General features: G+C 37.4%; 3 protein-coding genes and 1 pseudogene across 3 annotated transcripts; 3 read left to right on the top strand and 1 right to left on the bottom strand.

The window, feature by feature from the left end:
- Positions 1-1,580: 1,580 nt before the first annotated feature.
- LOC143589987 (polygalacturonase At1g48100-like) lies at positions 1,581-4,133 on the top strand. The gene is made up of 6 exons (XM_077070597.1): positions 1,581-2,154; positions 2,520-2,687; positions 2,769-2,813; positions 2,904-3,111; positions 3,205-3,286; positions 3,368-4,133. The coding sequence occupies exons 1-6, from the start codon at positions 1,783-1,785 to the stop codon at positions 3,873-3,875; spliced, it is 1,383 nt and encodes a 460-aa protein (XP_076926712.1). The 5' UTR covers positions 1,581-1,782; the 3' UTR covers positions 3,876-4,133.
- A 1,066-nt stretch (positions 4,134-5,199) lies between these two features.
- On the top strand, positions 5,200-6,835 carry LOC143589986 (uncharacterized; annotated as a pseudogene).
- Positions 6,836-8,711: 1,876 nt separating this feature from the next.
- LOC143589988 (uncharacterized) lies at positions 8,712-9,921 on the top strand. Its single transcript, XM_077070598.1, has one exon. The coding sequence runs from the start codon at positions 8,943-8,945 to the stop codon at positions 9,840-9,842; it is 900 nt and encodes a 299-aa protein (XP_076926713.1). The 5' UTR covers positions 8,712-8,942; the 3' UTR covers positions 9,843-9,921.
- Positions 9,922-13,159: 3,238 nt separating this feature from the next.
- LOC143589989 (PRA1 family protein B4-like) lies at positions 13,160-13,867 on the bottom strand. The gene has a single exon (XM_077070599.1). It carries the CDS (start codon positions 13,802-13,804, stop codon positions 13,175-13,177), a length of 630 nt encoding a protein of 209 aa, XP_076926714.1. The 5' UTR covers positions 13,805-13,867; the 3' UTR covers positions 13,160-13,174.
- Positions 13,868-14,713: the final 846 nt, after the last annotated feature.

Here is a 14,713-nt window from a genome sequence, read left to right as displayed (position 1 = left end):
TTTTTAACACATAAATATTTATTATGTGTTTTCCTTTATATCAAACTCCCACATGCCCTCCATTATGTCCTTACTTACTTACTTACTACTAACTATCTATATATGTATATATCTAATCTAACTACTACTAAATCATCTTTATTAATTACAACCTAGTGGTGGGTAATAGCTACAATACAAACATGTAAGATCACAGGATAGAAGATCATCAGAGTGTGAACATACATACACAAACCGAAAGCTAACCTTCAATATTCCCTCGCTTCATTAGTTTAAACACAAATACCTACCTTTTACAACATGATTATTCTACTTTGCAAGCATGTATATTCATTTTGCTATCTTTTTGATCTCCTTTAAAATCAATATGGAATTCTTAAATAATAATGTTAAGTTCGAGAAATATGGTGAGGTGGTAATGCGTCTCCCCTCTGTCACAGAGATGGAGGTTCATATCTTGAAATGTGCGGGTGTAGGCGGGCTATAGTATTATTTAAGAGTAGGTTAGTTTGCCATTCAAAAAAAAAAAAAAAACTATTAGACCATGAGTTATGGATGATGGTATTCACTAATTACCGCCGTGTAGATATAAGACATAAGGGCATATCAGCCATCGCGTAACGGTTTAACTTAAAACAAAATCATTAGTTACTTTTTTATTAAAATGAGATCACTTGCCTTAAAAGAATAAACAAGCCACATAAAAGTTAGCAACAATAAATGAAATCAAAGTGAGAACGTGTTAAACACACATTTTATGACTTAACTATCAAACTGCATAAAATCAATAGCCATCACAAGAATGAAATGAAAGATTTTTTAAAAAGTATGTTGTTGTATATATACTTGTAGCATTTTCAACTACCATTTTCTTGAACCAAAATGATAACTAAAAACCAAATACATTGTTCGAGAAAGCAATCACTCTTTTTCTTCACGGACTACCCAAAAAAAAAGAGAGCATTAAATATGAGAATAATTCCCTCAACCCACACAACACAAATCGATCCTTTTCACGCAACCTAGCTAGTACATATATTTTTCTATTTCTATTAAGAAAATATATTCATTGTATTTAATATGAAACTATATAGCAATACCGTATTTGTAGACGGGTAACTCGAACAACATTAAGGGATTTATAGATGATCTCAAGGGGTGGTTATCGAGCAGTTCAAAGCTAAAGGGTTTAATTTAATTACTAATTATGTTTTGTTTGAAGTTTAAAGTGGTATTTGAGTCCTAGTAAGTTGGAAATTGGGGTCTATACAAACCATGTTTTTTTTATTTCATTGCAACTCATGTTCAATATTAATAGTGATCAATATTTTGTGTTGTTGTTATCTCCCGGGTTAACACTTAATACAATTTTCTGGTTTAAAAATTGTTCATACTAACTAGAAAGTAAAATTAGTTAAAATAAAAAAGAGATTTATTAGGTTGATATAACTTTAAAGATACGAGCAATCTCCACAACTTAATAAACAATAATATTCCATCAAGTTGTTGATTACCACCAGTCAAATTAATGCCTGTAACTAAGTCAGTAGTCAGTTGTAATATTAACCATGGCATGTGGATACACTAACATAAATTACATAATGATAAAAAAACTAAAAGTGAAAAGTGTAGAGAGCCACATATTCCATAGGAAGCCAAACCAACTACGACACGACACGTGTCAACCTCTTTATGCATGCTCTTTGAATATAAATAACAGCCTCCCTCCACAGCCGTTAACTTATTAAACTCATCTCATATCATTCTTGTTAACATACAAGAATGAAGTTATTAATTTTGGTCATGTTGCTGGTTATGCATACCACCAGCTGCATTGTGGAAGGAAGGTTTCACTTCCACAAAAAGCAAAAGAAAGGTGCAGGTGTTTCGCAAACACATGCACCTGCTTACCCACCCGCGGTCCCTTCGGACCCGGGTTCGGCTCCTGTTGTTGATGAGAGTGACTGTGTTTTTGATGTCACGGATTATGGCGCCATTGGAGATGGTGATACAGATGACACTGCTGCCTTTGTGGCTGCTTGGAAGGCAGCTTGTCCTGTGGAAGGTGCTACTATTTTAGTACCCTCTGGTTGCACCTTCATGATCACTTCTACCATTTTTTCAGGGCCTTGCAAACCAGGTCTTGTGTTTCAAGTAAGTCTTGTTTTATTCCTTCTGGTTAATTAATTAACTACAAAGTATATATAGTTTATTTTTAGTAACAACTTTCATTAACCACAAATAATTACATTACAATAAAGTGGCGGGTAAACTGACAACAAACCGTAAGCTGCGCTGCAACCCCTTTTGAATAGTAAACCCAATCCTGCTAAATAACGAAGCTTTAGGACTTGAGGGGCACTACTAGCATTTTACTAAAAAACCGACGACAACCGTGTTAACAGTAAATAAAAACAAAACTATTGTACCAATAAATAAATACAAAACTTTTTTTGTTTTTGGGCCTCGGATACTTAATTAAGTAAGATTTGTGATTTGGATTTGTGTGAAATTTGAAGGTAGACGGGACTCTAAGTCCGCCGGCAGGACCGGATTGCTGGCCGAAGAAAGACAGCAACAAGCAATGGCTAGTGTTCTATAAACTTAATAACATGACATTAACTGGAACTGGTACCATTGAAGGCCATGGCAAAGACTGGTGGGACCTACCCTGCAAGCCTCACAAGGTAAGTAAATAAAAAAATTCTCATCTTCATCTACTTAATTTATTTCTAGTTACTGATAAATAAATGTGATGGTTTCATCAGGGTCCCAATGGGTCAACATTGCCTGGACCATGTGACAGCCCTACAGTAAGTAGTAGACCTATTTCAATTATATTGTGTCCTTTGCTTTGGTTGGGTAATTAGTTAGGTGTTAATTAATGATCATCTGTTGTTCAGTTAATTCGGTTCTTTATGAGTTCAAATCTGGCATTGAGTGGACTAAGAATACAAAACAGTCCAATGTTCCACGTGAAGTTCGACGGCTGCCAAGGAGTACTCATCGATAAACTCTCCATTTCTTCGCCTAAACTCAGCCCCAACACGGACGGCATCCATATCGAGAACACAAAGTCTGTGGGCATCTACAATTCCATGATAGGCAATGGTATATAACTACTACTTAATTAATTCATTCATATATTTGTTGGTATTTAACTATTTATATACTGATTGATGTCATATTATGTTATGTTACCAGGGGATGACTGCATTTCCATTGGCCCGGGTTGCGCGGATGTTGATATAGAGGGTGTGACTTGTGGGCCTAGTCATGGGATCAGGTGAGTGTGTACTTAAATTTATTATGCTACCTAGTGTAGTGTAGTGGAGTGAAGTAGTTAAATAAATATTGTGTGGTGCAGTATTGGGAGCCTAGGGGTGCACAACTCCGAGGCGTGTGTTTCAAACATAAGCGTACGAAACGTAATGATTCATGACTCTGACAACGGGGTGAGGATAAAGACGTGGCAGGGTGGGGCCGGGTCGGTAACAGGGATAGCATTCGAGAACATCCAAATGGAGAATGTGAGGAACTGTGCCATCATAGACCAATACTATTGCGCAAACAAGAACTGTGTAAACCAGACTTCGGCAGTGTATGTTCGAGACATAAGTTACAGAAACATCAAGGGGACGTACGACGTGCGCAGCCCTCCAATACATTTTGCCTGCAGCGACACGGTTGCGTGTACCAACATAACCATGTCTGAGGTTGAGTTGCTGCCCTTTGAAGGGGAGTTGGTGGATGATCCATTTTGTTGGAATGCTTATGGGGTGCAGGAGACTCTCACCATACCTCCAATTGATTGTTTGCTAGATGGTTTGCCCGAGTCGCTATCGGACAAATTCGCATATGGGGAGTGCACTTGAATTTTCACAAAAAAAAAAAAGAATTTATTATATGGGTATTTAAATACTGTATAGAAGGAACCTCACCCCCTATATGATCAATATGTTAGCCATATATATATATATGTTATTACACTACTCTAGGACTCATCCTTGTAGGGTTTAGTTTGGTAACCTTATTGGGTGATGAGGTTAGTATTTGTATGATGTACCGGTTATGATTATTAAGCAAAGATTGTGTTGACCGTTTTTCTTTAAATGCATCTTTCTTGATGAGTTTGGATGATGTAGTTAGTTTCATGTGGTTGATGTTTCTTTTTCTTAATAAAATAAAGGTCTTTCATCTAGAAAAGAAGAAAAATAAAATAAAGGTCTTTCATCTAGCAACACATCACATAATGGATAAAGTGTAAATAGTTTCAACCTTACCTCATCACCATTGACCCAAATCCTGATTACGGATAGCTGTTTTGTGTTGCATATTTGAAATACAGTAACAATGGGGAGACTAGATTTGAACTAACAACTTGTTTTTTAATTTTTTTGGTTCTTTATCAGCCGTTACAAACATGACTAATATCAAAAGTCAAAAGAAAGGTATTCATTTTACAAAATATACTAGTTCTTGTCATTTTTCACTCTACCTTTCATTTTCTATCTAAGATTTAAATGTTTTTTTCGTGTGATTTCTAAAGTTTCTATGTTTTCCTTATTGTCAAAAGGCAAATGTTTTTTCCTGGTCATGAAAACCTTATAAAAAGAGAGATGATTAAAAAGAGGAACTGTTAATTTACGATAGAAAAAATAGGGACATAAATGATCTGAGCCGAGGCTAAGCTTGAATAGGTTCAAGTTCGACTCGTTTATTTTTTATTCATAAATTTATAAAAAATTTCCACCATTATTATTTATTTTGGGAACATCTTAAATAATCGAGCTTTATTTTCAAAATTGTTTTTAGCTTTTTATCAAATTAAGCTAGCGAGCACTTTGGCTTATTTTCACCCACCCATAAGTAAAGGTGCACAAACCGGTTTAAAACTCAAAACCCGTTTTGGTTGAAACTGATTCGATTGGTCAACAAAAGTTAAAACTTGTTTATGATCGGTTTCAGTTATGATGAAAAACAGTTTCTTGACCAGGTTACTATCGGTTTCGATTCAAGTCCTGACCAGTTTGAAACTAATTTTGATAGACAAAATTAGAAACCAAATTTTATGTAATCAGTTTCAAACAAATTCAATTTTAATTCAATTTTTGAATCAGTTAACTGGTTTATTCGGCCACCTCTACGAGTAACTACAAATGGATCCCGAGCTCGGTTTTTTGTATCTAAAGGAGGGAAATGGAGAAGGAAAAGGAAAAGGAAAAGCAGCAGCTGCTTGAAATGGGGTTTTCCGACGACCTTATTTCTCAGGCACTCTCCGCCACCGCCACCGCCACCGCCACCGCCGCCAGCAATTCTCTTCTCACCGCCACCGAGTGGATTCTCACCCACCAATCTCAATCTCAATCTCAATCTCAATCTCAACCTCAACCAAAACCTAAAATCAACAACAACTTGTTCCGCTTCAATTCCACCTCAAAAAAACCACCACCACCAGCAACTGAACCCTCACCACCACAAATCATAAAAAGAAAGAAGCATTATTATTCAAACGAACAGCCCCTACCCGACCGAATGCGCCCTCAAACCATCACCGAAATCGTAGGACAAGATCACCTCCTCGCCCTCCTTCGCCCGGCCATCGACTGCGCCCGCTTGCCCTCCTTCATCCTCTGGGGCCCTCCTGGTGCCGGTAAGACCTCCATCGCCCGCGCCATTGCCAATTCCTCCCCACAATTGTCATACCGCTTTCGTTCTTTATCCGCTGTCACTGCTGGTGTCAAAGACATTAGGGATATTGTAGACCTAGCTAGAAAACACAATAATAAGATGAATGCTTGTATTACTGGTGGTACTACGCCTACTGTATTGTTTGTTGATGAGGTTCATAGGTTTAATAAGTCTCAGTTGGACTCCTTCCTGCCCGTGATCGAGGACGGTACTATTGTTTTCATTGGTGCCACCACCGAAAACCCTTCGTTTCATTTGATCACGCCGTTGCTCTCGCGCTGTAGAGTGCTTGTTTTAAATCCCCTTGAACCACGCCATATTGCCACCATCCTTACGCGTGCAGTGGATGACGCTGATAAAGGCTTGTCCGTAAGTGTCGGTGTCCCTGTCCGAGTGACTGACCAAGTCGTTGAGTATTTATCGCACCATTGCGATGGAGACGCAAGGGTTGCTTTGAATGCTCTTGAGATTTCCGCCGTTACTGCTTTTGCTCGTTTAGGTACTAATTCTGATTCTGCTATTGATGTGACCATGGATGATGCGAAAGAAGCTTTACAAAGCAAGCATGTTTCTTACGACAAAGACGGGGAGCAGCACTACAATCTCATCAGTGCGCTCCACAAGTCCATGAGAGGAAGTGATGCAGACGCGTCTATATATTGGCTGGCGAGGATGCTGGAAGGCGGTGAACAGCCTCTCTACATTGCGCGCCGGCTTATACAGTTTTCCAGTGAGGACGTTGGACTGGCGGACCCGTCAGCCCTCACCCAGGCGGTTTCCTGCTACCAGGCGTGCCATTTTCTAGGCATGCCTGAGTGCGGTATCAACCTGGCGCAGTGTGTTGTGTATCTGGCGCTTGCTCCTAAATCGGTAGCTGTATACCGAGCGCTAGAGGCTGCCAGGAAGGCTGTGAGAGATTCGGCTGGACAAAATGAGGGGGTGCCTCTTCACCTGAGAAACGCACCGACAAAACTCATGAAAGAAGTTGGATATGGGAAAGGTTATATTTATCCTCCGGACAACCCTTCTTCCTCCCAGTCGTATCTTCCGCCTTCTCTTCAAGCCACTAAGTTCCTGGACTGGCCAGACACTCGATAAGTAACAGCCGCACGCTTTTGTTTTACATGTTGATTAGTTTGAGACTACTCTGTTTTTTTTTTTTGAAATTTGCATCACAATGGTTGATGATCATATAACTAATCTTTTTGTAGTTTATCTAGTATGTGAAATGGAAGTTTTTAATGTATTTATCAATTACGAGCTCTAGAACCATGCTGTTGTCACTTGTCAGTATTGTTAACCTCACGTATTGGTGGAGTTAGTAATCTTTTTAAAGCTGTGGTTGTGTAACGTTTTGAATTACTTTCGTACAAGTTGGATCAACTTTTTATCCAACAAATACGGTATTTTATAAAAAAATGAAGGGGTGTTAGGAGTATTTTATTAAGTTTTCTTACACGAAAATAAAAGAAGTTTTTATTTGGAAGTTGGCATTAAGTTAATTTCTTTTGATCATGCAAAAATATTGCTTCATCTTAAACTCATCCTCTGTGAAGTATCAAAAAGTGTCGGCATACTGTTTTGTTTGGTTTGGTTTGATTTGATTTGATTTGTTCTTGATGGCCATGTAAGTTTCTTTGATCTCAACCTATTAAACCGGGTTGCTTCAAGCATGAATAGCAAATATATATATTCGATCATCAATAACCAAGTTAAAAGTTGTAATGAGGAATGACAAAAAAGGCACAAGACTTGAAGCAACCGGCAGGGTAGCATATTTTCAACAAGATAAAGAATGCAATTGCTGTGCAATTAGCGATTTCTGGTATAAGAAGAGGACTAAAGATATATAAGTTTTGTGATCAGGGAAGATAATGTGGCAGATGCAGCAAGCTGTAACTTATCTTTGCAGCCCTGCAATCTGGAAACCGGTAAGCTTATCTGAAAATATTATTATTGGGTGTATAATTACTTAATATGAACCCTTGTATTTAGGCCTGTAAGCGAACCGAACGTTCGGCGGGAAGTTCGTTTGTGTTCGTTTATTTAATAAACGAACGAACACGAACAAAAAAATTTGCATTCGTTTAATTAAACGAACGGACATGAACTCATGTCTCGCTCGCTCATTTATGTTCATGAACGTTCTTTTATGTTCATTTATGTCCGTTTATTTATGTTCGTTTACATATTAATTGCAAATAATTAAACATTATCTAGAAGAGTTATCTACTTAATGGTATTATATTTGTTCATTTGTGTTCATATATGCTTGTTCATTTGTGTTCATATATGCTTGTTCATTTGTGTTCATTTACATTTGTTCATATATGTTCAATTACGTTTGTTTATCTTTGTTCAGTTATGTTCATTATGTCCGAGAAGTGTTCGTTTAGATTTTAAACAAACGAACATAAACGAACACGAACATGTTAATTTTTTAAATAAACGAACATGAACACAAAATATGTGTTCAACTAAGTGTTCTTGTTCGTGTTCGTTTAAAGTTAAATGAACGAACACGAACATGCCCTTGTTCATGTTCGTTCGGTTCGTTTACAGGCCTACAAGTGATATGGGCTAGTCTCTAAACAAGTGTTGATTAAATGTGGAGGAGAATTATCTAGATAGGCTCCCTAGTAAAAATAAAAGTCAAAGCTAACAACTATTGCTTCTCCACTACTGTCATAAACTGATAGTACACAAATTGCACCTTTGGGGCTGGTGCTATATTTATTCATGCATGCATTAAGATTAAGATAAAATTGCCCCTCTATTAGATAGCTCTTACAATCCACACTTTAAAAATATTTATATAAATGCTACAGTTTGCAGTATCTGGAATCAAATGGTTGTTTTGTTTTGTTTTGGTCCGGGTTAGAACGGGTTTGGGTGATAATTAAAAATTAATAAATATAATAACTGAGTAGTGGAATTGAATATAGCTCATCTGCACTTGAGTATGGTTATTCAAAAGTCAAAAGGTGCACAGAAGGGGTTCTTGATATGTTTTATATACAAAAAAAAGCTTATTGAATTATATTACTTTGTGTTTAAACATATATGGGAATGGGTGCCTGATTTCTCAATAATCTTCTTGTATGCTTAAAAATAGGATACTTGTCTTGTAAATGGTCAAAAGGTAAAACAGCTTTTCAAGAGTAATTTATGGAGACACACTTAAAAGCAAACAGACAGCTTCTTTCATCATCTTTTCAAAGCAAATTGTCACACACACTAATTAACCAGATATGTCTCTCATCCTCTTCATTGTTCTCTCTTTCCATCTCTGTCACTCCCTTCCCGTTTGTCGGGATTCATGCGCGAGTATCCGAATAGACTATCCCTTCGGCATCGACGATGGCTGCGGTGCCCCACAATACCGCAACATGCTCAATTGCTCCACCACCTTTGGAGTACCTCTTGCCACCCCTACACCTACCACTACTACTAACACCACCACACCCGCCCTCACTCCCACCATTGCCACGCCCGCCACCACCGTCACCACCCCTTCCACCGATGCTCTCTTCTTCGAGACCCCATCGGGCAGCTACAAGGTGGAGTCCATCGACTACGCCTCCAAAACACTCACCATCTACGACCCTTCCATGTCCACATGCACCATCCTTCAACCCCACCACGACTTCCTCATGTCGGACCTCCAGTCCGCCCTCATCCCACCCTCGCCTGACACCGTCTTCGCCCTCGTCAACTGTTCCATCGACTCCCCGGTACTCAACCACTACAAGTCTCTCTGCTTCAACTTCTCTGCACAAAACTCGTGTGACCACTTATACACCTCATGCACTTCTTTCAAGATCTTCAACATGCTGTCCAACGACACTCCTCCGGCCTGCTGCTTTACGTCGTACAGCACGCTCAAGTTCATGAGCATGAATATGCTGGACTGCACTCATTATACTAGCTTCTATGACGTAGCAGGCAAGTTGAGTGAGGAGGAACCGTTGGACTGGTCCTACGGGATAAAGCTGTCGTATGGTTTGCCCGATACTGGATGTGATCGGTGCAGGAGATCTGGTGGAACCTGTGGGTTTGATGTTGAAACGGAAGGAATGCTGTGCATTTGCTCATCCACCATTAACTCAACAAGACAATGTGGTAATATATTAACCATTATATATGATTAACAAACCTTTCACTCTTAACTAATTCCAACTAAATTATACTGTATATATATAACAAGCTTCCATCGGCATGACATCATAATTACTTGTAATTTATAAATTAGGAACCCATATTAATATATGTTATGTTTTATATTTAACATTTCAGAAAAAGGTTAGCTAGCTAGAGCTAAACACAAAATGTAACAGTATTAATTAATCATTACTTGTCTAAAATTCTTGACCACCTAGCTAGCTTTTGCATAGTTCACCTTTAGCATTTACATGCCTTTTGTTGTGATGCTGTCTTCCTATATATTGATTGTCCTAACATGTACATTCAGTTCTGCTGCTATAGATCAGTTACAAATCGACATAACTAATTAACTTGTGGACGTTTGAATCGCAGGTGCAGGTCCAATATCAGGCAGGGCTGTGGAGGGATTTCCGCGTCTTTCTTTAACCATGGTTTTTGTTTATATTTTAACAATAATTTCTGTGTCTTGGTGAAAACCAACAAGCAATGGAAACATAGCTAGTAACATGAAGCATTGTTGGTTAAGAATTAAATACCTTAGCAATTGTATTGGTGTCAACATCCTATTGCAAAGAATTCAACCTAGCTATTTGGTTTGAGCATCTGATCTTTCCATCAAAGACAAGCTAGCTATCAACAGTAGTAAATGTCCCAGCTTATCTATTTTAATCGTGTAAATTACTTTCAGATTTTAGTGTTTTGGTTGTTAATCGGGTAATTCAAAAAAAATCAATAATAAGTATTTTGTTGTCTGTTATTACACCGCCAAATATATATTTTTAAACATGATTAATCAGTTTAAGAAAAATGAATAGCCATGTATTTTTTCATAGAATTTTCTATTCATGGATATGAAAATAGAAACCAAGTACATGATGTATCCTAAGAGACAATTTTCTATGTCTTAAAAGAATTTCTTATATAATGTTTTGGACAAAAATGATTCGAATAAACGCTTCAACCAAGCAAATTGAAGGCCAAGACATGGTGAATATGATTACTTCAAGAATAGAGTATTAAAAAACTCAAATATCAAAGAAACAACAAAAAATGCTCAATAGTCCATTTGAACATATTTCAGAAAGGCTTATAGAAAGCAAACAAGAAGTCTCGAAGTCCGATATAATCAAGTGTTATATGAAAGAAATGAAGAAGGAATTAAAGAGACATTTTTCTACAACAAGCTCCTTAAAAACTATGTCTATTTCATCTAAAAGCCAAGAAGATTATAATGAATGCTTGTGTTTAGCATGAAAAACCCAAGATACAGAAGATAATACATGCCTAGATGCAAAGTTGGGCAAATACTTAGAAAAACTACAAGATGAATTCATAAATCAACCAGGGGAATCTTCCCAATACAAACCCGATAGAGAAAAGGGAAACAAACAAAAGTGATAAAGCCTGTTCCCTATTCATACAGAGGGAATCTCTAAAAAGCTTCATAAGTCAAGCCTTGGATGTCAACATGTGGAATCTCTAAAATGTTGTTTGTATTTTTCGGTTTGTTTGTGTACTATTCTAATGTATTTTCCTTATATAAAGGGAGTTAGGCTTTAGTTGGATGCACGCTAAATTCTAGCATCTCCTTTCTTTCCGCATTCTTGTAAGATATTCATCTTATCTTATATAAATAAAAACTTCAAGCTTTGGATTCTTACTGGCGTATCGTAGGTGTATCATTCTTGTGTAAGTAAGAAATTTTGATTGTATTGTATTTACATTGTATATTTATAAACATTATGATGGCCGATGGGCTAAGCCTATAAAGTATTGAATTATGGCATAATAACACCCTTTTAGTGATTCTAATGTTATTTAAGTAATTGTTAAGTATAGGTTAAAGCAATCTACCTTTTATTCCTTAGTTCGTCCAAAAAATAAATTATATAGACACAAATATAGCCAAAAAATAATCATCAACAATAGATTAGATGTAACAATCTCCAAAATCCAAAAAACAAATGCTAAAGTTTGAACCCATTTAAAAAACCAATTGCTGAACTTTGATGAGTTAATTTTACTCTTTCTTTTTCTCAAGTGTTTCGATTTAGTTCGTGCAAAACTTGACTATGACAGTTTTGTGTTAATGGATCGAATAAAATTTAATCACTAGAATTGATAATAAAGGATACTGGAAGAACTGATATTCCAGAATTCATGGTGTATTATATTACTATAAATTATAATAATCTGATCTTCATAGCCAACCAACCAACCTATGTGCATAAAGGTTTGCATGCTTAATTTTCATAAATGATACTAATCGGTTTTGCTCAAGGTTGTTTTGATCAAATGAAAGTACCTGGCTTAGAAAACTAATAAGCAATAGATCAAAGGTCAAACAAACCAAAGTTTCAGTAAGTTTATCTTTATCCATAACACTCATAATAAATCCTCAATCTTTTCTACTATTATAAATCATGCTCAGTTTTTTTTGGTACAAAATGGTGTTAAGTCATCAAAACAAAAAAAAAGGTCTAATAATCAAGAAAGAATATGCAGAATTGAACCAACTCTGCTATGGATGCATAAACTAACCGACTTTATCAAGCGCACACATTACACAACCATAACCTGCTGGTTTGATAATTTGTGGGTTTTGGCCATGGACAACACGATCACTTTGAATTCAATTTTAGTAATGTAAAGTAGAACACATTTAGATCAATACATACACACTCTCTCTTTTGTTTCAGCAGCAGGTACACACACACCTTTCAATTAGATTACAAGGAGCGTTTGCTAACTCCTATTACATTACAACTAAATGAATGGTGCAGCTGATCTGATCGGATCGGATGTTTTCAGCTTTAGGGTGGATTCTGGAGTGACAAGATTCACTTGAAAGTGAAGGATCCTGCATTTGCACTTTGCAGTAGAATATGCATTACATAAGGGGTTCACTCTTATGGATTCACTCACTTCAGACTTTTTCTACTAATTAAAAACTCAATGCCCCTGTCGTTAATAAGTAATAACACTAACGCAAAAGAATGTTTTAAATGATAAAGGAACAGGCAACACACCACAATTGCAGGCCATTCTGTTTCTAATATTGTTTCAAATATCACTGTTGATAACAAGTGTTTGAAAATTGAAAACCCTTGTGCCTGCCTATTTGGCTATTACATTTGCAAGATCAAATACGATTGATAATCAAACGTTTAAGATACTACTAATAATAATGGTTCAAACTCATGATTCATACTAGTCATACACAAACACAAATATCAATCAATGTATAGAAAAACAAAGTCATATAGGTGTTAAACTCACAAAACTAAAAAACATAGTCCAGATCCCATCATATCAAACCTCAGACAACAGCAGCAGCAACGGGTGCGGCATTCCCGCTAAGGAAGTTGAGAAAGCCGGTGGACGCCCCGGGTTCCTGCTCATCTAGAAACAGATCCTCAGGAGTCCTAAAGGCCCCATGAGCGGACACAAGCGCGGTTCCAAGAAGCAAAGCGGATATAAGGACCGACCCAACGCTGGTGAGGAACACGACCACGATGCTGGAAACAATGAGCAGCCCCAGGGTTTCACGCTCGGAGAACGTACGGCCGAGGATGACCAACGGCGGATCGGACGGACGGAACAGGTACAGGAACAGCCACGCGGCGAGAAGGGCCAAGAGGGTGATCAATGAGAAGGGGTTTGTCACCAGTGAGAACCCGAGGACGGCTGCGATGACGGTGAGGTAGTTGACGCGGAAGTAGGAGTAGTTCTTGCGGATCCGGAGGGCGGCGTCGGACATTGAATCGGGTTTGGAGAAAGCGGACCGGTCCACGAGTTCGGACCACGGGCGGCGAGTGGAGAGGCCGGATCTGACGGTTTCGGACAGGTGGTCGATGAAGGCACGGAAGGCGGGAGTGGATACTGGTGCCTGCTGGGATGAGTCTGGGTTTGAGATCGGGAGGATCGCCGCCGGAGTGGATGATGCCATCAGGATTTATCGCCGGAGAATATTATTATTATTCTTATTATTATGATACGAGAGAGTTTTGAGTTTTGCTTGTATTGTAAGGATTTATTGAAGGATGAGGGTGGGTTATACGCGTCTGTCTGTGAGTCTGTCGGTGGATCTGAGTGATTATTTTCAACACAACTAAAGGTGGGTAAATAAACAAGTTAATTAAACCAAAATTGAACTGTTTTGAAACTGACTATATTAAAAAACCGAATGAAATCGTAGATTCAGAATCAGTTTATAAATAAAACCGGTTAACCGGACAAAACCAATCAAAACCCGGATCGAAACGGATCAAAACCTAAACCAAGACTGATAGCAACCTACCAAGAAACATGTTTTAATCCGGACTGAAACTAATAATAAATCGGTTTTGAATTTTAAACCGATTTGTACGCCTCTAAATACAAGTAAAAGTAAAAACTTGATAGTTGATAATAATCTGTTTAATTTAATCTATATTATTTTATTGTCGTGGTTGATGGATCTCTTTCTTTCTTTGTTGTGAGTTGTGATTGTCGTTGAGGGCTAGTTAGGAATTTAATTTGTAAAGGAATTTAAACCCAAAACATTTATTCATTTCTTTTATCAAAGCTAAGAGCATTCTTATTATATTCTTTATTACTATATAGAGAGTGGTGTTTTAAGTAGTTATGAGTGTAAATTAATGAGTGGAGAGAGAAAAAATATAGTAACTTTTTGTAAAATTAGGGAAACTATGTTTGCCTATATTTATTTTTTAATATTTGTTGAATTGGTTGCGAGTAAAGGAAATAGAACACTGTAATAATAAAAGTATAAAAAATATTATTTAACTGAAAATGAGAGAAAATTGTAGCGTTTTTTAGTGTAATTATAGAGATTGGGATGGTGGATAAGTTGAGA

This window comes from Bidens hawaiensis, unplaced genomic scaffold, assembly GCF_021521415.1.
Source record: "Bidens hawaiensis isolate Kalapana, Puna unplaced genomic scaffold, B.hawaiensis_p1.1 tig00038078_1, whole genome shotgun sequence".
Lineage (NCBI taxonomy): Eukaryota > Viridiplantae > Streptophyta > Magnoliopsida > Asterales > Asteraceae > Bidens > Bidens hawaiensis.
This window is presented reverse-complemented; position numbering and strand designations above follow the sequence as displayed.